Genomic DNA, 26,873 nt, shown 5'->3' on the forward strand with positions numbered 1-26,873 from the left:
ATTTTAAAAATTAGATGACTAAGGAAGGATAGTCTCTCCAGGGTCCTGCAGTTCAAGATTATTAGGGTAACTCATTACCATAAAGACAGATTACTTCCCTGCCCTAAGACCATCCCCTGACTGTGCAGTGCTTCTTAGCACTCTGGAAACTTTTTATGGTGACCCTAGCTAAGGTTTTGTTAACAGGCTGTAACTCAATCCTTGTTCATTAAAAAGTTCATGGAGATACAGAGTTACTTAGCAGATACCAGTTTTCTTTGTCTGAGCCATGTGATGTTTTGTCATAGGAGTTACAGGTGAGATTCACCTAAGCTACACACGGTCATCAGAAAGTTAGGTATCCAGTCTCAGGCAACCACGCAGGCTTCCTCTGTACTTGATGTTCAGACAAAGGTAGCTCCAGAAAACTTTTAAAATCCATCTTAGATAGCTCTCATCAGACAGTATAGATCAGATGGTATAAATTGCCTTTTGGGGGTACATTTCACGCTGCATGAATCGGTTTGGATAGAGCCTGGTTAGCTCTTCTAGACCAATTTTCCAATGGGTAAAGTCAGGGACTATGAATTGCACTCAAAGTGAAATTGCATAATGTTGGGTTCTCAACCAAAGAGAACTGGAGGCAGGATGCAGAATGAACACCTGAGCAAACACCGGCTGCAAGCTGGAAGCAGTCCCTCTAGCTCAGTAAACCCTGTAGCAATCCCTCAAGACCAGTGCTAGATTAATCAGCTCTGATGAGTTTTTAGTTAGCTGATGGACAGCGTCATGGTAACATGGATGTACTGCTACAGGTCACAAGCACTCAGTTGTTACTTCTCTTAAATTGCTTCGCGCTGCAGCATGTAGACACACCACGAGGAGCTTTCAGTAGAGTTTCAATTTGTAACTTAGGACTGGGTTAAAAATTAGGCTCCAGACATAAGCCAGAAAACCACTTTTAGAAGAAAGGTTCCCACCAGGCCATGCAAATTGAATCAGTTGAAATTCACAGGTATTGAATTTCACAGATAAATTCTTGTGTCATTTTATACTCTGGCTCCATCCTGGACTGGAACGCATCAGTGAGAAGCATTTCTGTTCTGGGCTTCACCTGACGGCCACGTGCTTTAGCATGTGCTTTATGCTGACGGGCATGTGCCATGAACCAGTGGCTTCACTTACAGTACCGCAGGGAGATGTCTCAGGGATCACAGTGTCCTTTGGGAATAGCAGGAGATGCTTAACTCTCAAGATCAGCAGCTAAACTTGTCAAAGGAGGACACAGGGCTTTCACAGTAAGATTTTTAGGACCCCCTCGGTCAGGAGGTTCAAAGACGATGTATATGCTGAGGCAATCCCTGAGCTAAAAGAATAAAGGCCAGATGTGGCTCTCAGCCTGTTCAGCCAGAGGGGTGTTTGAGTCATGACTCCAACCCGAGTAAAAGCTTGTGCTTACTTGAATACATAACAGCATCGTTATATTATTTATCCATATTGTGGATTTGCATAGGGATCACAATAGGGGTCAGAGTCTCTGAAATAGCACTGTGTAATTTTGGCCCAAAAAACTGGCAATCACAAGGTAAGACAAGTATAATGAACCGAGTCCTGAGTTTCTAACACAGACTCCGATCCCATACTTGCATCACAAACTTACCTGAGACTTTTAAATCAAAAATAAGAGTGTCATCTCCAATTTTGCATGTGTATGTTCCTTCATCTTCTTTTGTCACAGCTGAAGCCACAAGCTTATGCAGTTTTCCTTTATCTTCCATGGTGAATTTCTTGCTGGCTGTGATTTCTTTGCCATCTTTGTACCACTTAACCATGATGTTGGCCTCAGAGGTCTCAGAAACAAATTCAGCCTGTTTTCCAGAGACGGCCCTGATAACTCCTCCAGTTTTCTCTTTGTTTATGAAGTTTGCAAGTGCTGAAAAAAAATATAGACACACAGCACTGGTAAAGAATTGTGTGGACATCAGTAAATATATACAACACTTACATCTACATTAGGTGTTAATTTATCATAATACCAAATATGCATGTTTAATTATGGATCTAATTACTAGATTCTAATGCAGAAACAGCCAAAATCCAGCCTTTATAAACCATATACCTGATTATCATACATCCAAAAACCAGAGCACATACAACGCAGGAGGCTGAGCCAACGGGAGAGGAAGTCCCAGGCAATAGGGCTTTAAGAAAATATCTGGGAGAGGTGAGGAAAGATATGACACAAGCAGACGGGAGGGAAAGCAATGAAGGTTATTCAATCATTGTATTGTAACCACCTGGCAAATAAGTCGACTCTAAAAGAGGTTAAAATGTCATCTAGATAAATTAAATTATATTAAATTAAAAATCTATACAGATATCACATAGGACTGAAATGAAAAGAAATTTCTTCCTGGAAATTAACTGGAGCATAGAAGGTAAATAATAAATCTGGCGCCATATTAACACATAGTGGAATAACTGAGTCACCAATTACCTCAACGCAAAGATTCAAAAACCCACCAACATCTTAGCTAAAAATATGAGCCTAAAACCACAGTCCCATTTTACTCTAGATAATGGAATTAATTCTCAAACATCTCCTTAACGTATTATTTTAAAACAACACACACAATCAAGTCACTTTGTTGGGACTGTGCAGTCAAAGCTACTAAAAATCAAAGCCTCGATCGTGTATGCATTTCATCCTTAATTTCAAGAACATGCTTGCACAATACAAACTAACAACTCTCTGCAGAACGCCTGGCAAAAGCAGTTATTAGCTTTCACTGCTGATACTGCAACAAGCGGTTACGGTCCATGGTCTGGACCAGCTAAGCATGACTCTCTCAGAATTTTGCTCCAAAGGTGTTATTATCGGTGCTACGTCCCGGTGCAACACATAGGGGTTCTCCTTTAGCTCAAAGACCCTTTCCACAAGGATGGAGTTTGCATTTAGTTTCCTTGCTTTTAAGTACGTTAGATTTCTCCAAGTCTGTGGTAGTGCTTTTAATTACAGACAAATATTGGGTAGGGAACCAATATTCACCAGCTTGTACAGTGGCAGAGTCTGGAGACATAAAAATGAAGAGCAAATTGACTTGCCAAGCAGTACACAAAGAAAGAAAAAGAAAACCCCAGTCCCAAATCTCCCCCAATGTAAGACTAAGAAATACCCCACGAGCAAATAAACAGGGAAAGGGAAGGGAAGGACGTGACGGTGCAGCCAAGGGCCTCTCCAATTCTGGTCCTCAAGGGACTCTGTTCAATCACCAGCTTCTGGCAGGGACAGGAGCTTGCATTTTACCTCTCCAGGTCCCTACCAGCCCTGTTTTCTAGGGTTTACTAAGTCTGTTTATTAGAAGTAATATCTATAGGTAAAGTCATACCAGAAGCATTTAAACCAGGGAAAAGCTCCCTTTTTTCCTGTTTTTTGGGGGGGCCTCTCTTTCCACTTGTTTCTCTAATGGCTCATAACGGTGGAGCTTTCCTTTCAGTAGGACAACACCGCAGTCCTTCTCCTCTACCCAGCCACCTACGCCCATGAAGCCTGCAGGGGCCAAACACTGCTGAGACCTCTACTTCTCCACCAGCATTACTGGAACTCAGCCCACAGGTTAAAAGGTTTGGGAGGAAGAAGAGGGAGGTGGGTTCATTCATGCACCTTCCACTTCCTTAGAAAACTAGAGTGGAAAATACAGCCACGGCAGTCCGAAGGAGACTTCTCAGATGTCCCGTTTCAACACGGGAGGTCATGTGTCAGAGGACGCCTGGCACATGAAGTCTCATGGCAGTGGAGGGACTGCAGTGATAAATGGCAAGTGCATTTTCTAGCAGGGCTCTTTTGGGCAGGAGGCCCAGCGAGTGACACGCCTCTGGCCATGGCTCAGCACGGTGGCCTCTTGGCAGCCACGTGATGCTCATGTGCCAGACACAGCTGACCTGCACATCAAGTGATTCACCAGCTAGCTCTGTTTGATTTACAGGAGAAACAGATAAAAGGTGGCGATGCTGAAAGGTAAAATACTGGGACAGCATTTGTGAGCCTCGTCCTACAAGGATAAGATATATCAAAGCTGATTCTCCAGGAATCAAGCTACAAACAGCAGATGTTTAAGTTACAGCTTGTCAACACAGATTTTAAATAATAGCATTGATTACTCATTTGATAGTCACATTATGGTGAAAAGCACATGGAAACGTCCATCAGCTAATTCAATTAAATCTGTGGGTAGATCTACCAGTGTGAAAAATCATGCTAAAGAGGCAGACAGAGAAAGAGAGAAAAGACAACCAAAATTAAGAACAGCTGCCGAGCGTAGACAGCAAATTCCTCCCTCCATAAATGTAGTCACATTTTTAAATTACTTTTTTCAGCTCTCTTTGTGCCTCTTTTAAGTTTGCTCTTTGAGAATAACCGAGCAAGTAAGTTGTCAAATGCAAAACACATACATTACTCTGGGGCTTTGTTGTTTCTACAGAGACCAAGAAGGGCAAGAAGCCAGCGGAATAAAATGATGAAGCACCTCATACGTACTCCGTGTAGAAGCAGTGTGATCATTGCTGGGAAGGTGGTGAGGGGTGAGTTACGGGACAGAACACAGAAATCAAATGGCTTTACAAAGTGAACGTGCCAGTTCAGAGCAAAATAGCTACAGAGCTCACCCCAGACAATGTCTGACAACAGGCTAGACTGCCTTGGAGTCAGGTTTTGTACTCTGAACCTCAGTAGACATCTAGATGATACCCTTGAGGAATGATCTGGGGATACACTGGGGCTTTTCAGCCAAAACCCGGTCCCACTCAAGGCAGAGGAAACTCTCCTATGAACTAGTTCATAAAAGCTTGCACAGATGGAAAGGCTTGTAAGAGGGAGGCTGAATGCTGTTGGTTTCAGGGTAAAGGTTCAAGACTCCATGTCTTGCTCTGGGCGTGGATGTGCCCACCAGCGAGGTAGCAGGCAATCAGGAGGGAAGGGACTGCCATGAAAACAAGAACAGCCAAACAACGGGGCAGCTATAAAGCAGTACTGGTTCAAATCTAACAAACGGGAAATATTAAAAGAAAATGACATTTTGCTGTTTGTTCTATACTGCCCTCCATCTGAATACCTTGCAAATAGAAATGAGTCAAGCCATCCAGTGTGCCCTGGAAAGGTCTGTTCTTACTCACCAGGGTATTGACAGAAAACAAAAACCAATGAAATAACAAAAGAACCCCACAATGCCAAGATGATCTTGGTCCATCGGAACTTTAATCAGAGCTGAACTAGCTCCCCAGTGACTTGTCCGATATCACATCGCAAGTTTAGGGCAGACATGGGATCACGTGCATCACGTCCTGCCCCTGTGGGTGAATTTCTTCATCACAAGAGCGCCTTTTCACTACCCACCGTTCAATCTCATGAAGTAACAACACGTCAATTTGAGTGAAAGCACAGCTCTTACCACTGAGACAGTGTTAGATCCCAAGTTTACTCCCAAGTTCTCCTACTCTGGGACTACAGACACTGTCAACTCTCGATGTTGATGGGGAGTTACCGCAACTCCCTGCACCGCCTCTGGAGCGCTCCCTTTCTGTCCCTTGACGACTCTATTGGCTTAGGGCAGGAGCGGGCTGTTAATACAGAGCAGCCCAGGCAGTCACATACCTTTCACTGAAAGCTGATAGAGCATTTTATCCCCTTCACAAATGCACTCATAAACTCCAGCATCCTCTGCTGCAGTGTTGCGAATTTTCAGGATGTGCCTCTTCCCCACAGTTTGAAGCTTGTATTTTTCACCGACCTTGAGCTCTTTCCCATCCTTCATCCACTTCACAGTAGCCTCTGTGTCCGAAAGCTCAGCCTGAAGTTTGGCCTCCTCCCGCAGCCGAGCAGAGACCTTTTCTATATCTCTGCTCTTGTTGGTAAATCTCACTGCGGCACCTGTCAGGAGCAAAGGCCTTGTTATTTCAAGTTATATCAGGTTAACGTGTCCCTGATATGTGTCTGCTGTAGACCGTGAGATCTTTGAAAAAGTATTAGGTCCTGTTCCTGCCCTCACACTTACATTGATACCAAGCAATTTTTTCCAGTTCAGGAGACCCAATCTGGTTTTATTGCCAGAGTCACTAAGAAAAAGAAATATGCACAAATGTCTAATGATTAATAATATTCTAAACATGCTTCTGGAGAAATTTTCACCCAAAGTCAAACACATCCTTCCAGAATGAATATCTATTCATTAACTTTTGCCATGCAATGTGGGTAGATACAGATCTTACCGTCATTTCATAGAGGAAAGCTGAAGCACCCAGCTCTCAATGCTAAATCGAGTTACATGATACTAACTTGTACATCACACACGTCTGTGGTAGACTAAAAAACCTCCAAGAGAAAGACTTTGTTAATAATTAACGCTCCTTGACTTTCGAAAGACTCCACTACAGTCAGAAAGACTAGCCAAACCTGGAGCTGAAGTTACTGGTCTAAGGTGACTCAGTGGTAGATCTGGTGACAGAATCCACTCACTGATGGTTGTAAACTACAGAAATTTGTGAGCTGATCTTAAGCAGTCTGGTTCAGATACCAAGCAGCTGTCTAGATCCACAGATTCACTCTGAACTCTGTGCTATCATGGTTAGGTCATTACCAGGACCCGCATTAGTTCATATGATGCAATTTCAGGTACTTCCTACAGTCCAGGCATCAGTGAAAGCCTCCAGACCCAGTCCTAACCACCAGGTCGCAGCAGCCACCCTTTAACTGGAAGAAGAAAAGAAAGTGGTCAAAGTAAATACCTTTCACTCTCATCTTGGTGCTGGTGTCAACATTATTGGCAACAAATTTCACTTCTGCTCCATCGTCGTTCTTGGTGACATTCTTTATGATTAGGGTATGAGTAGTTTGGGTTCTCTTAATGATGTAGGTCTCACTTTCCTGTAAGACTTTACCATTAAGGTACCAAGTGCCGGAACATGTCGTTGTGAGGTCAATGGTAAACAGAGCATCCCCTCCAGGTACAGCTTCAACAGTTGTCAGGGGGGTTTTCACAGCTGGGACTGGTTCTGGGGAAGAAGAACAACATGTATCTCTGAGACCAAAGGACACAAGACTGCCACGCTGGAGAATAGTCCTTCCTAAGAACAAAGCTCTTGGGGTAAACAAGGCATGAGAATAAAATCCTGCAGCCTTATACAATTTGCATGCACTGAAGGCAATGCAACATTGGTCAACAGGATTTGATTTCTACAGCTGCAGGTAACTGACCTCTGGCGTTAGGGTAAGTCCTCTTTCTGCAGGGAAAGAACAACAGGCATATTTTACTTATTTTTTTCCCCTAAGATGTTTAAAGGCATAACAAGCCTGAACCACCAACGAATCAAAGGAAGAAGCAATCCCATTGCTCACAATAATTCTATGGGCACATTGGCACCCTAGAAATAAAGTAAACCCCCCATATTTCTCCTAGTAACTCTAAGATTAAAGAGAGACTGACTGGAACCTGGAACCTGGTTTTCATGACAGTATGATCACCCATAAATATTCTCTAGGTGCAAGTTTGATATCTCATTTATATACTGAAAATTATATTATAAGCCCACCTCAATTTTTCCTTTCATACCAGGTCTAGAAGAAGCCTTTACAGGCTTAAGGTCCATTGCAGAGACCTCTGCCTCTCACACAGCCTGATGTGAGATATTGGAATATAAGCATACTCTCAGCTTTATCACAGAAACCCAACCACCATCACGTTGGCAATGGTCAGCGGTTGAAATGAGAAAGGTTTTGCTGTGCTATTGCTCTATCCCCCTCAAAGTCATGGGATACGTCTTTAGAGCACCCACGTGGCAGATCAGCACAGACTGACGCATTTTATGATGGTTTTGTGCTCACCAAGGTACACGCTCCCTGGGAACTCCAGGTAGGGGCTCTGTCCGTAGGCGTTGACTGCAGACACTCTGAACTGATAGTCAGCCTCTTCCGACAGGTTGCTCACCGTGAACTCTGGGACAGGGACATGAGACTCATGGCACCTCACCCAGGCAAAGCCAGTTAGTTTCTTGCGTTCCACAACGTAGCCATCGATTGGAATGGGGCGGTCCATCTTCGGAGGGGACCATGCCAGCGTCACTGAGGTTTCTGTTTTATTTTTCACCACAGGGTCAGCTGGGGGTTGGGTGGGAGGTTTTTTGGGAGCTGCACGAGGGGGAAAAAAAGAAAAAAAACAACAAACAGAGCAAGAAGTTTACGTCAGAGTGGAAAAGCCACTGTACCTCACTGAAAAAGCTTACACTGGACTAAAAGCTACTTTTGCTTAATAAATCTCCTTAAAACATTGATGTGAGATGGAAAAGCAAGAGAATGGATAGAAGATGCTTTTGGGCTGCATTACACAAAGATGTACAATACTCCTACCTCCACAGCTAAACATATGTGATTTCAACACAATATTACAATTGTCTGCACAGACAGAGAGTCTACAATGAACAATTCATAGGCTTAAATTTTCAGTGCTAGATACAGACCCACACCACTTCCTATACAGCTCCTGGGCAATGCAGACTAACACTCAGCTTCTTATTTTCGCTCCGAAGATGGGTAAAACCACCATCAGAGGTTGTTCAAAATTCTGTGCATCAAATTCCTGTTCCACTTCCCTGGTGTGAATCCAGGCTAAATAAAAATAAAAATACCTCAATGGGATTACTCTGGCAAGGCGGCACAATTTTGCCCTGCTTACTAGACATCATTGCACAGGGATAGTTGCACTAATATTGTAAGTCTGCTGGTATTTATCTTCTGTCAGAATTTCAACCACGTATGTCCCTGCAGTCAGGAACGTAGATGTGCCTGAGAGAACCAATGCGTGGCAATGTACCATTGCATCAAAGAAGAGCGCGGCGATATTTTGCAATGCTTTACACACAGGTGTGGCACCCTGCACAGCAATGTTGTCATGGTTTGTCTGCCGAAACCAGGACAAATGTAAATCCACTCCATAAAAAAAGCAGCCTGAGCCAGGAGTCTACGTCCTCCATTTCTTCTCAAGAACCTGTTCCAACTGACACTAAAACATTTCAGTCCAGATCCTCAACAGTCTTAAACACAGACCAGCTAACCATTGTACAACTGGGATATTTCAGAGATAAAAGGTAGACATGACTAAACAGCGCATGGGTTTTAGAGTTACGGAGATCTCAGTTGCTTGTTGCACAGGCTTGACTGTTCTCTGCAGCTCCTTTCATCTGGGTGTCTGTCCTCTGTCCTGCTTCTGAATTTTATGCTACCTCCACTCAGAAGGCGTGTTGTAACTTTGTTTCCCAAGAGTGATAGCTATCATTGGGGATTTCTGTTTTAGTAATTTATGCAGAGTCAGCTTTTGGGGTTGGGGAATTAACTTCAAAAGGAAATGACAAAGAAATGTCCCCACCGTCAGACCCTACAATCGAGGAGACGTGGCTAGTACCTGAGGTCACAACTGTACCCCTGCAGGTATTTGCATAACAAAGGTTTACGTTCACCCTCTCATTCCTCTTGAACCCGTTAGAGAAGGCTCAAGTCTTATCAGGGTTATTCACTATGTGCTGCCACCGATACAGTCAAGAGGCTAGGAATTATCTGATATGCTGTAGTTAGACATCTACTGACACGGTAAAGGATCCATTTCGTTTAATTTTGGTTATCTGAAAGTTAGGTGTCTGGTTTAAGTCAATCATCCAGACTCCAACTGTAATCCCATGGAGAACAGCACACTCAGGAGCAATTCATCCCAGCTTAAAGAAGGTGTGCGAGCTGGGTGAAATGAATCACACATTGCTGATGCTCAAGTATTCATGCCTATAGAGGGAGCCTGTACAATGGGCCTAGACTAAAAACCAAACTCTGGGACAACTGATCTTCTCTCTGCCTCATTTTACCCATCTGTAAAATGGGCATAGTAACAATGCAAGATACTGAGCAAATAATATATAACCATTGCTTGCCAGATAAATGCTATTAAAACAGCCAACACCGATCTTGTGTCACTAATTGAAAAAATACGTGAACGTGGTACACAGGATTCTTCAAGCAGATAATCAGATATTCATGAAGTGTAAAAGTAGGAAATCTCAATGCGATACACTTTTCCTTCATGACATAAATAGACACATGAGTGTTTTGGGGTGCACAGCTACCAGCCTGTCAGTTACTGCTGGTCAGAGCTGGATGCCAAAGGTCCCATTAGTGTAGCACTAAGCTGAACGCTAGACCCTGGAAGCAGATCTCTTGACCTTACCATCAGAAACTGTAATGTAATGTTTTGTTCAGAGATGCCTGTTTGTGGGAAGGCAGCTTCTCACCTCTTTCTATTCAGTAAATCAATACTTGCTTCATAACTTAAACAGCAGAGTCTGAAATCAAACTGAACTTTGCCGTTCCCATTGAATAGGTGCTTGGTTGAATGTTAAAGATTTCCAAATACCTTAGAAACTGTCACAATGCTAAGTGCAACGCTTACTTACCTCATTTTTTCCTCATTTTAGCTCAATAGCATGAGAATGCCCCAGCCAAGTTTAGATAACACAGCAGTTATAAACCTTTATTTAAAGATTTCTTTTTACCACTCAGTAATTGCAATTTGGAGGTGGTGGTGGGAGAAGAGAAGTATTACTCTTCCCAAACGGTGACTAGAGTTGGTGGCTTGCTCACATGCAAATTGGAACTGCAGCAGAGCCAGAAACCACACGCAGTTCTGTGCCTTAAATGAAGCAGCTTTTGCCTAGGAAATGCAATGCCATCAAAATAAAGCTTCATAAAACTAGGCAACTTCACCAAAATTTCATTTCAGGTGTGATCTCAACTACACTGCACCTGCTGCTACTGATTTGTCAACGGAAACCCTTGCTCAGATCAGATGTGCCAGCTGAAGGAATTCTCCAGCCTGCATATTATATCAGTCTCCCCAGGTAAAGCTAATCAAGACAAAAGTCCCCTCTTTCAGCATAGCTACCATCAATTCACAGGGTCTTCCCAGCTTTGTCATGGCAAAGAGAAGATGAGAAAGGACACGGCTTTGCTGGTCTCCACAAAAGGAAGGAAATTATATTTTCAGGAGGAAACATTTCCCCTTTTTCTTACAGGTTTTTTTTAATCTATCTATCTATCTATATTTTACTTTAATGCAAACAGCTTAAGAAGCTAAAATCAAAGTAAGATGTTTCAAGTTTGGTGAACGCTCGACTGCCCCCGAAATGCTTCATGTGCGTGTGCATAGATGTTCCTTCACAGATGTTTTTGCTTGCTAGAATGGAAATACTCTGCCAAAAATGTTCAGGGCACCTATCCACTTCCCCATCATAGCCAGAACACCCACAAGGTACCCTCATGTCTCTCTAGACTCAAGACCTAGGGAAGGAATTAAATGCTCACTGACTCTCCCCTCCAAATCCCCAGCGAAGGGAGAGAGGGAGAGATAAGTGGCCCCTATTTGCTAGAAGGAGTATTATCCCCATAGCAAGAATTGATAAATGCCCCTCAAAGAAACTAATGATTTTGGAAAATGGAGGTCAGCGTGTAGGTGGAGCACCCGCAGCGCTCTGTGTACAATGAAGTAAGGCGACTGCAATGTATGCAACTTACATGACATTTTCTAAGCACCTCCTGATGGGGAAAACACGCATGTCCCTTACCCCGCGTTTTACTCGGTTATTAGTTTATATTCACTCCAGCACGGAATGAGAATGGTACAGAGAAGACACACGTCTGAGCCGTGCTCTTTCCCCAGGACTCTTCTCTCTCTGTTTTGATCTCTCCGTAACATTTCATAACGCTAGCGTTCAGGCTGTCGGCCTTTTGTGGCAGACATCGAACCTTCTGCTGTCTTTGGACAACAAACTTACCATGGCAGTACCTAAAACAACAGTGCTAACACGGGAGAACCTGCTTGCTAGGGAAGGCCCAACACCAATGCCAAATAAAAGTGAAGCTTACTGGTCACAGTGAACTGGGTAGACGTCCTGCTTTCATCAGCCAGGAAGGCAATCTCACCAGCATCTTCCATCTTACACTCTCGGATGATCATGGTATGTTGCTTGCCGGAGCACGTGATGGAGATTCGATCACTGGGTTTCACTTCTTGTTTATTTTTCAGCCATCGGATGTTCTGGCATTCATTGTCCAGCTCCACACAGAAGATGGCTGTATCGTTTGTGAACACCGCAGTCTTTCGTGGAAGTTTTTTAATGATGTTCCCTTTCAATAAGAAATTAATTATTATCAGCAAACAGCAGACATTAAAGTCTCTGGCAACACTGGACCATCCAGACTACAAGAGGACTAGCCAACAGCTCTCACCTAATCAAAACCTTGTAGACACTATGCAGACATCCCTAAATGAATTCCTAGGCTCCGAGTTATACAGAACAGATAATCCCAAGGACTCATTTTGGCCTTCAAAGAGAGAAAAGCAATCTTGTTTGACTACAGTTGTTCATGTTTCTAGCCTAACACGCAGACTCTGCTGTTGGGTAAACACAAGGTACGCAGCCTTGCCAAGAACAGATTTGACAGTGATATGGCTTTCATTGCCCGCATGTGCTGGGAATTCAAATTAAAACTTTGCTAAAGTAGGTCAGTCTTAAACCAGACAGGTCTCTCGTCTGTCTTTGGGATTTTGCCTCCACCAAAGTTACCAGTAAGTTACATAAGCAAGACGGCAAACACGCCAGTCACCTGAATTAATAGAAAATACATTGAAAACCTCAGATTTCTTCTTAGAGTCAACCCACAAATTCACACGGAATGAACTTCACTTATTTGTGTCCTTTCCAAGCGACTGTGATGATTATCACTTATTAGAATAACCTCAAAGTTACAAGATGGGACTATTCACAGGAAAGGTTGGACAAAGCATCAGGGAACCACCCCTATTGACAGATGGTGACCGGCTCCAGCCCTGGAACAGTCCCTGTGAGGCAAAAGAGCCCTCACTCAGGCAAAGCACCTACAGCTATTTAATGAGAAGCAAGGCTGAACTCCTTCATGAAGCAACAGATCAGGCACATGTTTCATCAGTAGGATTCAAGACCCTGATTTTCTGCTTGCCCTCTCCAAAGCTCGGGCGCGTGTCTGCTCCTTGCTGCCCTCAGCAGTGTCCCTGTCCCCGCAGCCCTTTGCATCCTGCCAAGCTCTCTCATTTGCCCAACCTCACCCTGCTCGCTCGAATCTTCTCCCCCCGGGGCAGGCACAGGGCTCCCCCAGGAAGGCTCTGCCTCCTTTCCCTCCCGAGAGCTCCACCTGGCCCAGTCACTCTCTTTTTTAATGGAACATTGCTGTAGTACCATAGCACAAACAGGTAAAACAAATACCAGCTGTCCTACCAGGGCCAAACACGCTTGCAGTGTTTGGCTGGTCTAGCCCTAACAGAAGGTGTAACAAAAAGATGTCTGTCTGAACCCTCCTGTGTCTCTGGACTAAATTTCCCCTTCTACCTCCACCCACGTGCATTCTCATCTCTTTGCTAATGATACAAAAAGGAATTTGCAGGACGATGCATGGCACCCGCCTGTCTTGCGCCAATTTATGCAGCGGAGAACAACTTCTGGTTTCACTGGGAGTAAAGTCAGGCTTCAAATGAGACAGGACAAGTGCAATCCTCTTACTATTACAGATCTTCAATTCACGCCACAGGACATGTCAATGATACCAGCATAAGCATCATCAAAATAAAAATTACAGGTCCTGGAGTTGCATGGGTAGCTTCTTATTCATACAGCAAGTCACGGACTTCAGAACCGATGGCCCCTTCTGCAGACATGCTTGTGTCTGATGTGCATGTCTACTGGCTGTGAGACACCTCTACCATCCCAGGCTCTACACCTACTTGCACTTCAGTCCTAAACCGCCAGACTCGGGAGACTTGGACATGGTTCTCTATCCACATTTTGCCACTTTCTCATCAGCTTTCCAAACTCCAGAGAACAGGTCCAGATGTCAGAGATCTGGAGCGTGGATCTGGTTTCCAATCTGAAACCATGCTGGTGCTGACCGCAGCCTGCGCCACACATCGGACCATAAACCACAACTGCTAAGCCAGCTTCCCAGTGTGGTCAGCACCACTCTCGGACAAGATTCATCGTTGTGCTCACCAGACACCAGACAGATGTGCGTGAGACAGTGCCAGGGGACACATCCGATGCTTGGGATCACGTTAAGGAAAGTCTACAGTGCTAGGCTACAGCTCAAGGACTTTGCCTTCTACGAAAACCCCTTTAAGCATAGGTCCCCACCGGGTGACATATCTTGTGCAGCAGCACAATCTGTCCCTGCTCTCTGACCCTGTGTCCCAGATACACCCTGGCAGGAGACCCGGGGACCCACTGACCGACCACACGTGGCTCTCCTCTCACCCATAAGGGAGTCTGCTGTTCTTCACTGCACACATGCATGGGGTAAATGCCGTTCACAAGGTCGAGTCTGGAGTCTCATGTGTGAATCTCACGCTTGGTCGGTGAGACTTGGCTGATCTGAAATAGCAAAAGCCTTTCTTACCTTGGACAGACAACTCCGCGATGGTCCTGCTCCCTTCTTTCATCTCACAGATATAGACAGCATCATCATCTGTGGTGACGTTCTGGACAGTGAGCCGGCGATACGTGCCCTCTTCTTCGATGTTGTATTTCTTGCTCTGCCGGAGCTTGGTTTCCTCCTTGTACCAAGCTGTCTCTGTACTAGGAACAGGCACTTCACATTGGAAGGTGGCAGATTCCTTCTCCCTCACTTCAAGATCCTTCAGTTTTTCCTTGAAGGGTATTGACGGTTCTTAAGAGGATAAAAACAGAAAGGAGAAATGAGAGGTTTTGATGGTCTGTGGTAAAAGGTGTGCAAATAAATAAGTGAATAGAAAAAAATTAAACAATAACACTTCTTATTAATGGTATTGATTTGTCCTGAGCTGCCATCCAAACCCATAATCAAGCCCTACCACAGTAGGTGTTCTGCTCTCACATAAAAAAAAAGATCTTAGATCCCAGCAGAAGTATTTTAAGGACTTATCTAAAAATGAAGCAGTATCAGTCTGAACTGCAGTACCTGCCCCACACCACCACAGAGAGGAGTTTGCTCTAATCCAAAGAAATGCGAACAAGCTGGTGAAGCACCAGGTTAATAAATTCTGCTCTTGTGGCCTGCTTGTCCTCTAGCGTGAACATCTCTGCACTGCACCTTGTCACCTAGTGATGCCAACAAGAGGAAGGGCAGGGGCCACCCAGCCTGACTCTATACATAGCAACAGCCACTTCCCATCAGAGTAAAAGCCCTTAAAAGTAAAGATGCTACAGGTGGGTAAATAGCAAACGAGCTGGTCATAGGGAGAGGGCACAGGGCAGCAATTCTAGGTGAGTGTGAGCAGCTGAGCTGGTCAGCTGGTGCAAGAGCCAATGTTTTAGGCATCTTGCAACAGAATTGAGCTCAGCGGAGTGATCTGAAAGGGCACAGAAGGATGAGAGGTGGCTGTGCACAGAAGGACAGATGTGGGGAAAGCACAGAAGTAACTGATGGAGGAGTTTTCTGTTCTCCCCACCAGCACCAAGGGCTCTGTATCAGCTTTTGTCAATGATAATAAAAGAACTAAAGAAAGAGCCCAAGTCTCCCGACTGCCTCTGCTTTCCTCCAGCAGTGGGGCTGCAGTGCTCTGGCTTAGGGAGAAACCAGAGTGTGGATCAAACACGCAAAACAGCTGCATGGCAGTGAGGGAAGACATTTTACGAACTGAACAATGTTTAATTCCAGTGACAGCTGCGCTGTGAAATCATCCCGATACCCCAGCGCTAAACTGGAGAAAGGGGAGTTGGACTGAAGAGGACAGCCGGCGGTCACAGCCACGGGACTGGTGCCACAGTCATGTCACAGGCCTGGATTAGCCAGTGCTGATGCATCGCCACTCATGCTTCCTGAGAGATCGTGTCTTGACATGTACCTTCATCTTCTAATAACTACTGTACCAGCTCCCAGCCTTTTTTTGTGACTCCATTCTCCCTCTTCCTGACCACACACACACTCCCAGGCTGGTAATTACGTGTGGTCACTAGCAGTCAGTAATGCCAAGTGTTAGTCTAACAGACAAACAGGAGTAGACTTGTCTTAGATTTATAAGCCCATGTCCACGGTGGCACGTCCCACTCGGAGTCTCCATGGTCTAGAGGCTGGAGAAACACAAATCAAGGTCCTCAGACATCCCACATCCAAACTTTGATGTCCAGGAGCCTCCATTTTGTAAAATTCAGATCTGGTAGCTCAGCATATAACTGAGTCTGTTACCTGCCCCATCCTGCCCCACCGTTAGGACAGGAGCTGCTACAGGAGCAGCGCTGTCTTTGATTTGGTTTGCTCTTTTTTGAACTGAGGCCCTAGAAACTCATGCATTCAGTTTTGCAGGTCTTTTGTTCAACCCCTGGCACAGCCACGATTGCAGTTGTCACCTAAACACCTCCAATCGTTTCTAGCTGAGCACAGCCTGGATGGAGATACCAGACTCTAAGGGCTTGACAGGACACCTGGAGGGAGCAATGCTATCTACTGCCTTGGTTGTAAAACCTGACTGGGAACCCGTACAACACCTTTAGGAACAGGAAGGTGACTCTAGCTCACCATGTCAACCTGGTTATTTTCTTAAAAAATGTTTTGCCTTAATGCACCTCAATTCAAGGCAAGTCAAAGTCTCGCCTTAAAAAGCCTTCAGCTACGGTTACACAGACCTGTTCTGCCTGCACTCCACACGTCAATTATCCTTTTTGTTTTAACCAACAGGCAACTCAAACTCCTGCCCTGCAATCCCATATATCACCTCTGGAAGCACCCCATGAAGCCAGGGGGAATGAAGCAGTCGTAATTCTCGTGCCGTGGGAACAAGCAAGAGGATGAGACCAAGAAAGCATGGATCAGAAGGATGCCAGCCTCCAGGAGCTGGATGCAGCGTTGCTGTGTGAGAGAGGAGGGAGTCTGGAGCTGACACTGAGAACACAGGGACATGCCCAAGGGCCAAAAAGAAATACGAGATGCACCTGAGAAGCACACAAGTGTATTCCCATACTTGGAGCAACTGGCCATATCGCTAACCCCTCTCCCTTTACAGTCACTAAGGTCACAAAAAAAAAGCTCCTCTAGGAAAAAGCTCTTAAATGTACAAACACAGACTAGACTAGACTAGACTAGAATATTTCAGTTGGAAGGAACCTACAATGATCATCTAGTCCAACTGCTTGACCAATTCAGGGCTCACCCAAAGTTAAAGCGTGTTATTAAGGGCATTGTCCAAATGCCTCTTTAACACTGACAGGCTTGGGGCATCGACCACCTCTCTAGGAAGCTTGTTCCAGAAGAGTTGGTTGATTCTGTCGTATGTGTTGCAGTCACAGCACTGCTTTTCCAGCCAGGGAAAGTAGGTGCAAGGTTATCTTTGGCAGCTTGGGGTCACAGATATCCTCTGAAAACAACTTTGCTTTCGTCCTACTGACATACACACACATGTCTTATCTCGCTCTGAACAGGGCTTCAAAGAGACAACAGCTGATAAACTGAATCGAAGCCCAGGATTCACCCAGCCCACTGCTTTTTCTGTTTTGGAGATACGAGAGAGGCTCCAAAACCCACCAGCCTCCTCTTCCTGAATATACCTTCATGCTCTTTACATCATCTAGTATGTACCTGGTCAGACAGAGGGGGTTAACTTTGGTCAGGGGACTACAGAAGGACCACAGGGCTGTTGAGAGCAGGCATCCCAAACAATTCAACTGGCCCATAACCAGCCCCCTGCCCAGGTCAGAGAGATGCTCAGAGAGGTGGCCAGGGGGAAACAGTGTCTCCAGCTGATCAACAGGCAACCCAGATCTCAAGGAAAGATCTGCAACAGGCAGGTGGCTCATCTGCCTTGTTAATAGACTAATTAACGCAGTCTGACTCCATAACCATATAATATTTACATGAAGAAGACTTGTTCTAAGGATGGAAACGCTAGACTTTACACCAGCCTTTCAGTGTATTTTAACTAGCTAAATGTGAAAACAAATAAATACACTTACTCTCCCACTAGCCAGCACGGTGAGTTGAGCAGAGATCTCTGTTACTCTCTTTCACCCCACGTTGGTCTGACAGACCCCAGTCTGTCAGATTTTGACATTTACATTGCAAATTCTCTAACGTAGGGATCCTCTCTTACTGATTTGTACAGCACCCAGCACAATTCAGAAATATTCTGTGCCGTAACTACTATAGGCACATCAGGAAGAGCTGCTGCAGATAACAACGTTATATTTGATCTGATAAACTCCATAAATATTGACTGCTCATTTCTAAATGACTATTTGTCATGCATTACCCTTTCACCAGCTAATTCTCAATGTAAGCTCGTGTTAAGTATGACTCTAATATGGAAGATAAAGCCATTTGTCTATCACCCATTTTCCATATTATCCAAAATGTTCATAATGTCTGAAAATGTCCTTGTAAGATAAGCAAAAAGTGTGTTCGGCTGAGGTTACATGTGACATAATTCTCCCAGGGCCCCTCTGCTTCAGATAAGAAGTGCCACTGATTCCCATCTCTAGTTCCTGTAAATAGCAGAGCTGGTCAGAAATTTTTTAACATTAAGCAAGAAAGGTGATTTCTGATCTCTCAGTTCCACAGCAAAATGCTGATTTTGCTCAAAACAATTATTCAAACCTCCTTTGAGAAAATCTAGGTGGCTTCTTTCAGAATGACTGGAGTGGAAACATTGAGGGGTGTTGAAGAAAACAAAATCTTTTTTTCACTTCAGTTTGGCATTCGCCTGTGACCAGGTGATCTGCCGCGGTGCTTTTGGAAGCCATGGTTGGATGGTTTCCTGACCACATCCTTTCCTAAGGGTGCTCTCCCTGCCGGGCTGTCTCTCCCACAATACAAAGCAGTTTCAGCTCTGCTCAAGTCACCAGAGCTCCATGTACATGTGAGTCCCCGGCACCACGGAAGAGACAATTTCAACGCAGCTGAGACAGGCTGCAGTCTGGGAGCAGAAGCAAGAGGAGGCACTTGAACCGTACATCTTGCAAGCTGGAAGAGTAGTTCAAGTGGATGCCATTTCATATAGAATGCAACGAAAAGTACAAAACAGTGTTCTTCTGATCACTCCAAATCAACCATTATCCAGAAACTTTTACTTCCATGAGAGCTCAGTGGTGTGAATTTGAAGAGCAGTTCTGCTTTGTCTTTGTAATATCTGGACTCCTGGGCCATGGCTCATTTTCAGTGCCCTGAGAGGTCATTTAAATTCATCTCTAGTATCAGTATGATTTTTTTTTTTTTTGACTGTACAGTTTTTTCTATTAATCCGTTTTTAGCCAAAGCAGAAATACTCATTAAGGCATATAATGAAGGCAATAACATTTCTAAAGAAGGAGAAATAAGAGATAAAATAAGAGAGCTACAAAAGCCTGTGAGACAGAAACAGCAAAGCAAAACCCCAAGAGAGCATGGAACAAGAGCAGCCTATGGAGTTAGCAGAAACTTCAAGAGCTTAGACCAGCTATGAATTTGGCTGCTTGTCTTGAGAACATATTTCTCCAGACTGTCACAGGCTTTTTTATTTGGTCCATACCAACCAAACTAGCAATGACATGATGTTATTTTTTAAAAGCAGGTCCTGCTAACCCATATTTTGCTAAAAATAGGTGCAGCCTGCAAAGAAGCCAATGTTTCCTTAACCTTCTCAAAGCATATCTGCCTGCTTGACCTGGTCTTCTCACCTGCATTTCCTCTTGCCTATTTCTGGCCTTCTCATGGGCTCTCCATTTATTATTCCAGAGGCAAGTTTTCCCTCTGCCTAACAAAAATGATCCAGTGAGAGTAAGAATATGAAGAATCCTTCCAAAGGGAGCTATCTAAAGGTGCATAGACAAGCTTCGACCATCTTGTGCCCTTGGTCCTCTTCCTAGTTACTGTGCTTTCCAAGTTTCCTTTCTACCTCCACATTCCTCAAGTTGCAATTCTCTTTCAGATCTCAGATGTGACTACCATGATAGCGGTCATTCAAAATCACTTCAGGTCAGAGGGGAATAAAGTGGCCTCAGCACCAGTCTGTTTTTCCAGTCTCCATCCTATTTGGCTTGCAACCTTTAACCTTTTCATACAGTATCTGATTTCTGTATTCAGGGACTCAGATGAACGTTGCTTGGCCCAGGCCCAAGGATGGAGGCCTGTATGCTGTTCTCGCTAACTTTACACATGGCCTCGGGACACTTCCAAAGCCTTCAGGAAATTCAAGTCATTTATTTGTGTTCCTCCCATCCTCTCTGCTCTTTGGTTTGTCAAAGAGGTTTACTCTTGGGAAGCATTTCCTAACTTCTTTTACAACTCACATTTCAGCGTACGGCTTGCGATTTTATCCCTGCTCTAGACACATTTCTGAATCAGAGTAATCAACTCTTGGTTTTCCTTAATTGTGAGAGTGACTCTCTGCCCTGTAGCCTCTCCTTTGAGATTTACTTCTGCTTCACTACATCTCATTTAGGAACAGCTCAAAAATCTCTTTTTTTCAGCTCAATGATCTTTAAGGCATGGGCTCAGCAAAGTGCTTACAAATATGTTGGGTCCCTAGGTCTAGGATCTAGATTGACAGAATACAGGAGCCTTTCTAGAGGAGGTTTGACCTGTGCCCAGTCCTATGCCCTGAGAGAGACTGCTAAGAGCCACCTTACAGAGAGGATGCTGGGCTAGGCAGTCTTTTTTTATTATTACCTTTAAAAGGTAATAATAAAAGACCCATAAATATTCTCACTCAGATTCCTGTGTGGAAATTCTGCAAACCAAAATGCCAGAGCATATTTAAACCCATGAAGCTTGTCTTTCCTGGTACGTGTGTCTATGGAAACATGCTGTGGATGCAGCGTCACAGGCTCTATAAATACGCTGTTACCTGCAGAAAGACCAATGCAGCAGCATGGTGCTTACCAAGGGTGGCTGCTTGGAGAATTCAGCCTCTTCTGCACGACCGAGCAAAGAGAAGGTTGTGTGGCAAGATGACCTACCTCCCTAAACCCGGTGGCAGATGAGCTAATGGCATCACTAATGGCATAAACAGCAGAATTAAAAGCTCCCTTCACTGCTACATCGTTCTGAGCTGTCTTTGGAGGGCTGAGAAGGACTTCTGGTGACACAAAGGAGAGTCGTTATTCAGGGCCTAATTATAACCAACACACGTAGATTTTCCATGGCAGCCTTGGCCTGGTCAGAAAGCCCAACATGGTATGGCGTAACAAAGAAACAGACCATAAACATTTCCACTTAAGCCCTCTGACTCACAGGTGTTTCTTGGCAAGGGACATTGATCAATAACCTTTTCCCATGGTCCTTGCTCCCAGACCTGCTGCGTCGCATGCTTTCCACATCTCCTTTGGAAGAGGTTGCACCCATTGAGAATAATCAAATAAGCGTGGGCAAGAGGGGAGGGTGTTTGTCTTTGCAAGACAGGCGTTGAGCAAGTAACGGAGCTTGAGCCATCCTCAGAGTGAACCCAAGGGCCAGGCTCGGTCTTCAGCTCTGAGTCCTGACTCATGAGGTAATCACAGCTTTATGGAAGAGGACAAATGCCCTTCCCGATGCCACTCAGCACCTCCAAGGGATGGCAACGAGTGGGACAAGTGCCAGCGAGTTCCACGGATCAGGTGTCGCTGATGGACAAGGGGACTGAGTCACTGACGGGAAAGACAGCGAGTGTGAAAGGGGAGGCCCAGAAAAGGGAAACCAGAAAACCAAATAAAAGCTGAGAGTCATAAAGACGGGTATGAAACACAGACCATTCCTACTCATTTGGATTTCTAATTTATTTTGCTGCCAGTCAAAAACATCTATTTTGCCACTCAAGTGGCAAAGCCTTTTACCTCTGAGAGTTAATTTACAGGTGCTGCCTGGGTTGCAAACTGCCTGCTGCAACCTTGTCAAATGGGAGAGCAGCTTGAAAATTTAGAGCTTCCTTTGCGAAAATATGTGTGTCACATTTTTGTCGCCATTCTAAAGAACTTGGTCTGACCTCCACCAGCGTTGAGGGACCCCCTGAAGGCAAGTTCTTCACCACTGACCACAGCAAACAGAGGCATCCTGGACCTAGTAGAGTTCTGGGAGCACACAAGGACTACGCAAGCTGGGAAAAGGCTGAAGAGGCCTGGCAAGAGCAAGGCTGCTGGTGGGTCACTCTGTACAGGAAAACTGTGTGTTAGACTGCAATTAGAGTTGGAGTAGGTCCCCCAAGGGATCCAAGGCAGCCTGACACACTCAGCTTGCAGGGAGGAGTTCCCTCTACTTCTGCTTAAATGGCATGTGTGTGCCAGTTTGACTAAACCCTGTGGTGAGTATAAAGGAGGGCAAGATGGGGCTTTAGCAGTCCTTGATATAGAGGATGGTGATGGATCTCTTAGATTACTATTAAACCAGGATGCATGGGAGCTTTAGAGATCTGGTTCATCCCAGCTGCCCCACAACCAGCCAGTTCTACGTCATCCATCCCTGACTGATCCCTTCCTAAAACCCCCCAGTGATAAGACTCTCTCCCCAGGTCATCTATTCCAGTGCTTATCCCCCTTTACAGCTGGAGGGCTTTTTTTCATGTCTAACCCACACTACTTTGCAGCAGCTTGGTGCCAGAAGTTTTGTTCACGCTCCCACCCCAATTTGGAAGTGCATTGCCTGTCTCCTTGCAGGCATGCCCACCCCGGTAAGAAACATAAGCACCCACCTTTGACGGTGACGAGCACGGAGCTGTACGTCTGGCCTGCCAGGTTGGAGGCCGTGCAGGTGTACAGCCCGTTGTCTATCTGCTTGCAGAAGAGGATCTTCAGCACAAAGTTCTCCTGATCATCCTCATAGATGACATGCCGCCGCCCTTCCAAAATGACCTCGTCGTCCTTCTTCCACACAATCTCTGGCTTGGGCTCACCCGTCACGTAGCAACTCAGCTTGGCATGCTTCCCCTCCGTCACGCTGCACGTGCGTGTCAATGCCCCGAAAGTCGCGTTGCGGGCCCCTTTGGTGGTAAGTCCAGCCGCTCTCTCATAATCCCGGGAGAGGCTGTAGCTGATGCCGGACAATCCTTCTGCCATGGAGTAAGACTGGGCAGATGTTGAATCAAGAGCCCCATGGGAGATGTCTGTCTTCCTGATCTCCTCCCGCCTCCTTTGCAAGTGAGACAACAAGGATGCCGTCTTGCCGCAGCTGGTATCGAAATGGCTGCTGCTGCCCGGGTTGGAAGAGCCCTGCGTTTCCACCACCAGCGCGGCTGAAGCGCTGGCAGAGCCGATGGGATTCTCCGCCCGGCAGGTGTAGGTGCCGCTGTCCCCCAGCCGGGCACACTGGATGGTGAGAGCGTTTGACTCCCCAGCAGACTCAATATGGAAGCGTCCGGCATCAGTCCGGTTCCGCAGGTGTCTCCCATCTTTCTCCCAGTTCACCGAGAGGGGAGGGCTGCCCTGGACTTTGCATTTGAACATGGCGTCTTCTCCCAGTGTTACTTTGATGGAGGAGGGTTTCTGGATGAAGTATGGGGCTGACTCCGTTACTGTGGTCTCCTCTCCAACCTTGATGCTGACAGCTGCAAAAGCTTCGCCGATGGTGTTCTTGGCCCGGCAGATGTATTGGCCACTGTCCTCCAGGCTCAGATCGTAGATTGTTAGCCGATAGAGATCCCCATCTTCTGTGGTTTTAAACCTTCCCCCAGACTGGACTGGAAGTTTATCCTTTTCCCAGCTCACAACTGGGATGGGGTTTCCAATGATCTGGCAGCTCAAGGTGGCATCCTTCCCCACAGACACCATGAACGCCTTAGGCCGGGTCAAGAACCGGGGGACTCCGCTGAACGAGCTGTAATCCATCTTGGTTTCCTAAAGAGTGAGAAATAAAAATGTCAAGAAAGAGCCGATTAGGTGGTGCGGGCAAAGAATTGCTGCACTTCCATGGTATCAGGCTGTTTGTCATCTAGAACAGTCACGTTTTCATTGTCCTTCTCATTATGGATGAGAAGGCCTTGGAATATTTTAAGTCTTGCAGATTTCTTAGATTTAAGCTCAATAAACTGCTGATGGAGAAGGTAGCTCACTTCCCCACAGGAGTCACTGGGTAAAATACAAGTCTTTGGGCAGTTCACACAGAAAGAACATGATGGTCCCTTTCGGCTTTGGCCCTAGGAAGGTGACCTGCACTAATGCTATATAACATATAGCATTATGTTATATATATATATAACCAGCACCTGGGCGTGTTGGTTGACAGCTGGCTGAAGATGAGCCGGCAGTGTGCCCAGGTGGCCAAGAAGGCCAATGGCATCCTGGCCTGCATCAGAAATAGTGTGGCCAGCGGGAGCAGGGAAGTGATGGTGCCCCTGTCCTCGGCCCTGGTGAGGCCGCACCTCGAACACTGTGTTCAGTTTTGGGCCCCTCACTACAAGAAGGACGTCGAGGTGCTGGAGCGTGTCCAGAGAAGGGCAACGAGGCTGGTGAGGGGTCTGGAGAACAAGTCTGATGAGGAGTGGCTGAGGGAACTGGGGTTGTTTAGCCTGGAGAAAAGGACGCTCAGGGGAGACCTCATCGCTCTGTACAGCTACCTGAAAGGAGGTTGTAGCGAGGTGGGGGTCGGTCTCTTCTCCCAAGTCAATAGCAATAGGACGAGAGGAAATGGCCTCAAGTTGCGCCAGGGGAGGTTTAGATTGGACATGAGGAAAAATGTCTTTACTGAAAGAGCGGTGAAACATTGGACCAGGCTGCCCAGGGAAGTGGTGGAGTGACCATCCCTGGAGGTATTTAAAAGACGTGTAGATGAGGCACTTAGGGACATGGTTTAGTGGGCATGGTGGTGTTGGGTTGACGGTTGGACTCGATGATCTTAGAGGTCTTTTCCAACCTTGATGATTCTATGATTCTATATGGGTTAGTTCTGCAGCCGTAGAGAAACAAATGGACATTAAATTCTGAGAGATGTGTCTATCCATCAAGATACCTTCTCCTTCACACTCATCTCCTCTTCCTTTTCATCTCTCTCTTTGTATCTCATTGCCCTTGCTCTTTTCAATTGTTCTCTTTCTCCTTGCCTTTTTTCTTTTTTTTTCCTTTTTTTTCTTTTTTTTTTTTCTTTTCCCAATTCTGCTTATACAACATGCTCCATCTCTCCTCTTGCCCCCTCTGGTCATTACCCACCCCTAGGCCTTGTTGTCTGAATCACGTTCACACAGACCTTACCGTAAACCCCTTTCCTGCAGGGGCCAGCCTTTAGGAGGACACACAGATACGTCTGTAATATTATTGACGATATTTCCCTCTATCCCTGTTTCTATTCAGCACAACCACTGAGATACAGCTACTTTGATGCTGATGGTAGCCAGCGAGTATCTATGGCTTATAGACGGCCTCATCCAGACGGTGTAGGACCAGACACAGCTGCAGTGGGAATGGGTGTTCGTGCGCATCTATGGCTTGGTGCACACACACCACATACACGGGAGCGCAAAGCCAAGCGACGGAACCGCCACGGGGAATGCCCGCAGCAATCCAAACGGTGCCAGACTTCTCCAAAAAAACCCCCACGTGGCTTAGGGCTTACAGGAAAGATGTCTCATCGCCCGCGTATTCTCAGCTGCTCTCAGAGGGAGCTGTGCACCAGCCTGCAGCTGTTTGATGATACGGACCAGCCAAGGGGACGAGGCTTAAGCGGTGTTCAAAACTAAAGCTCACGGCAATTCTGGTGCCGCTGCGTCCCGAGAAAAAGCAATCAGTGGCACTAATCTTTACAGCCATGTTCACTCAGACGGAGTCTACCCATCCCTGTGCAGCCGGAGATCAATATGACAGATCACTCACTGCCTTTGGGGTCTCCCTACAGTCCACACAGCACACAAACTTTTCTTGCTTCTTTCCTGCTCCTTACATGGATTCCTGGATGTCCTTTCCCTTCTGCTGGAGGATTCTACTTGTAATCCTCCAAGAAGCCCTTTTCCCTGCATTGGCTAGCATTTATTTTGATAAGTATAGCACAGCTAAAGGCCTGCTCTTGACCCCATTAGCACCAGTAACTGCGCACCAGCTGACTCTCCCTGCGGAGCAGGATTAGACCTGACGATAGTGCTCTGTAAGAACAAGCACTCCAGCTCCAAGCCTCTCTGGAAGTCCTACTCAGGAGAGTTGAGTGCACCATTTCTCTCCAAGCTACTAAATCTCTGTGGCCTCATGACGCCAGACACTCCTGTCTTAGCAAGCTCACGCAGCTCCTGTCTGAGCTATACAAACGGTCTCTGCTCAGGGGTGATGGCACTGCTGCTCTCACATCTGTGCTTTTTCACCTTCAAAGTGCCGCACAAAGCAAAACGACCAGGGCACTGTGTGTTGTAACTCAGAAAGGAGATAATAGCCAGTCACTGCGACAGAAATATCCTTCTTAATCCTGCAGCCGTTCGGCTTCCCCGCTGGCCACGAATCCACCCACTCTCTCACCCAATGGCAGATGCCCACGCGATCTCCCCCCCACCTCCAGCAGAAATCAGTAGGAGCAGGCCAAAAACCTGCTTTCGTTTCTTGAGTCACCATTTGAGCAGAGGTTTCGTTATTTTTTCCATCCTCCTCCAGCTCCTGTTGCAACGCATTAACGTTAACATGCAAATCACCGATGGCACCAGGGAGCGAGGGCTGGATTGACCTGCTGCATGACCTTGGGGAAATTGCTTATTTTCCCTGTGCCTTGGCTCCCCTCCCATTTCACCTTCATATCAGGACAGGGATGGTCTCGCAAATAATTATGTGCACAGTGTATATACGACAATGTATTTGCTGGAGTATATGACAAATCATGCATGAAAATTAATAACAAATTACAATTTTTCATTCCGTTTAGGCTGCTGGGGATTGAAAGACACAAATTGCCATCAAAA

The 26,873-nt window shown here is 45.8% G+C and overlaps 1 protein-coding gene across 1 annotated transcript in view; it reads right to left on the reverse strand.

Annotated features, from left to right (window-relative positions):
- Positions 1 to 26,873, reverse strand: part of OBSCN (obscurin, cytoskeletal calmodulin and titin-interacting RhoGEF) — a 208,484-nt gene that overhangs the window by 174,957 nt on the left and 6,654 nt on the right. Inside the window, exons 2-8 of the mRNA XM_076332060.1 lie at positions 22,701 to 23,841; positions 14,492 to 14,761; positions 11,933 to 12,193; positions 7,856 to 8,158; positions 6,760 to 7,026; positions 5,630 to 5,905; positions 1,640 to 1,912 (exon numbers count right to left, since the gene is read on the reverse strand). Of these exons, the coding sequence (XP_076188175.1) occupies positions 1,640 to 1,912; positions 5,630 to 5,905; positions 6,760 to 7,026; positions 7,856 to 8,158; positions 11,933 to 12,193; positions 14,492 to 14,761; positions 22,701 to 23,832 (2,782 nt within the window). The 5' untranslated portion in view covers positions 23,833 to 23,841. The remainder of the gene's footprint in view (positions 1 to 1,639; positions 1,913 to 5,629; positions 5,906 to 6,759; positions 7,027 to 7,855; positions 8,159 to 11,932; positions 12,194 to 14,491; positions 14,762 to 22,700; positions 23,842 to 26,873) is intronic.

The sequence above is a fragment of the Aptenodytes patagonicus genome, chromosome 2 (assembly GCF_965638725.1).
Source record: "Aptenodytes patagonicus chromosome 2, bAptPat1.pri.cur, whole genome shotgun sequence".
Classification (NCBI taxonomy): Eukaryota; Metazoa; Chordata; class Aves; order Sphenisciformes; family Spheniscidae; genus Aptenodytes; species Aptenodytes patagonicus.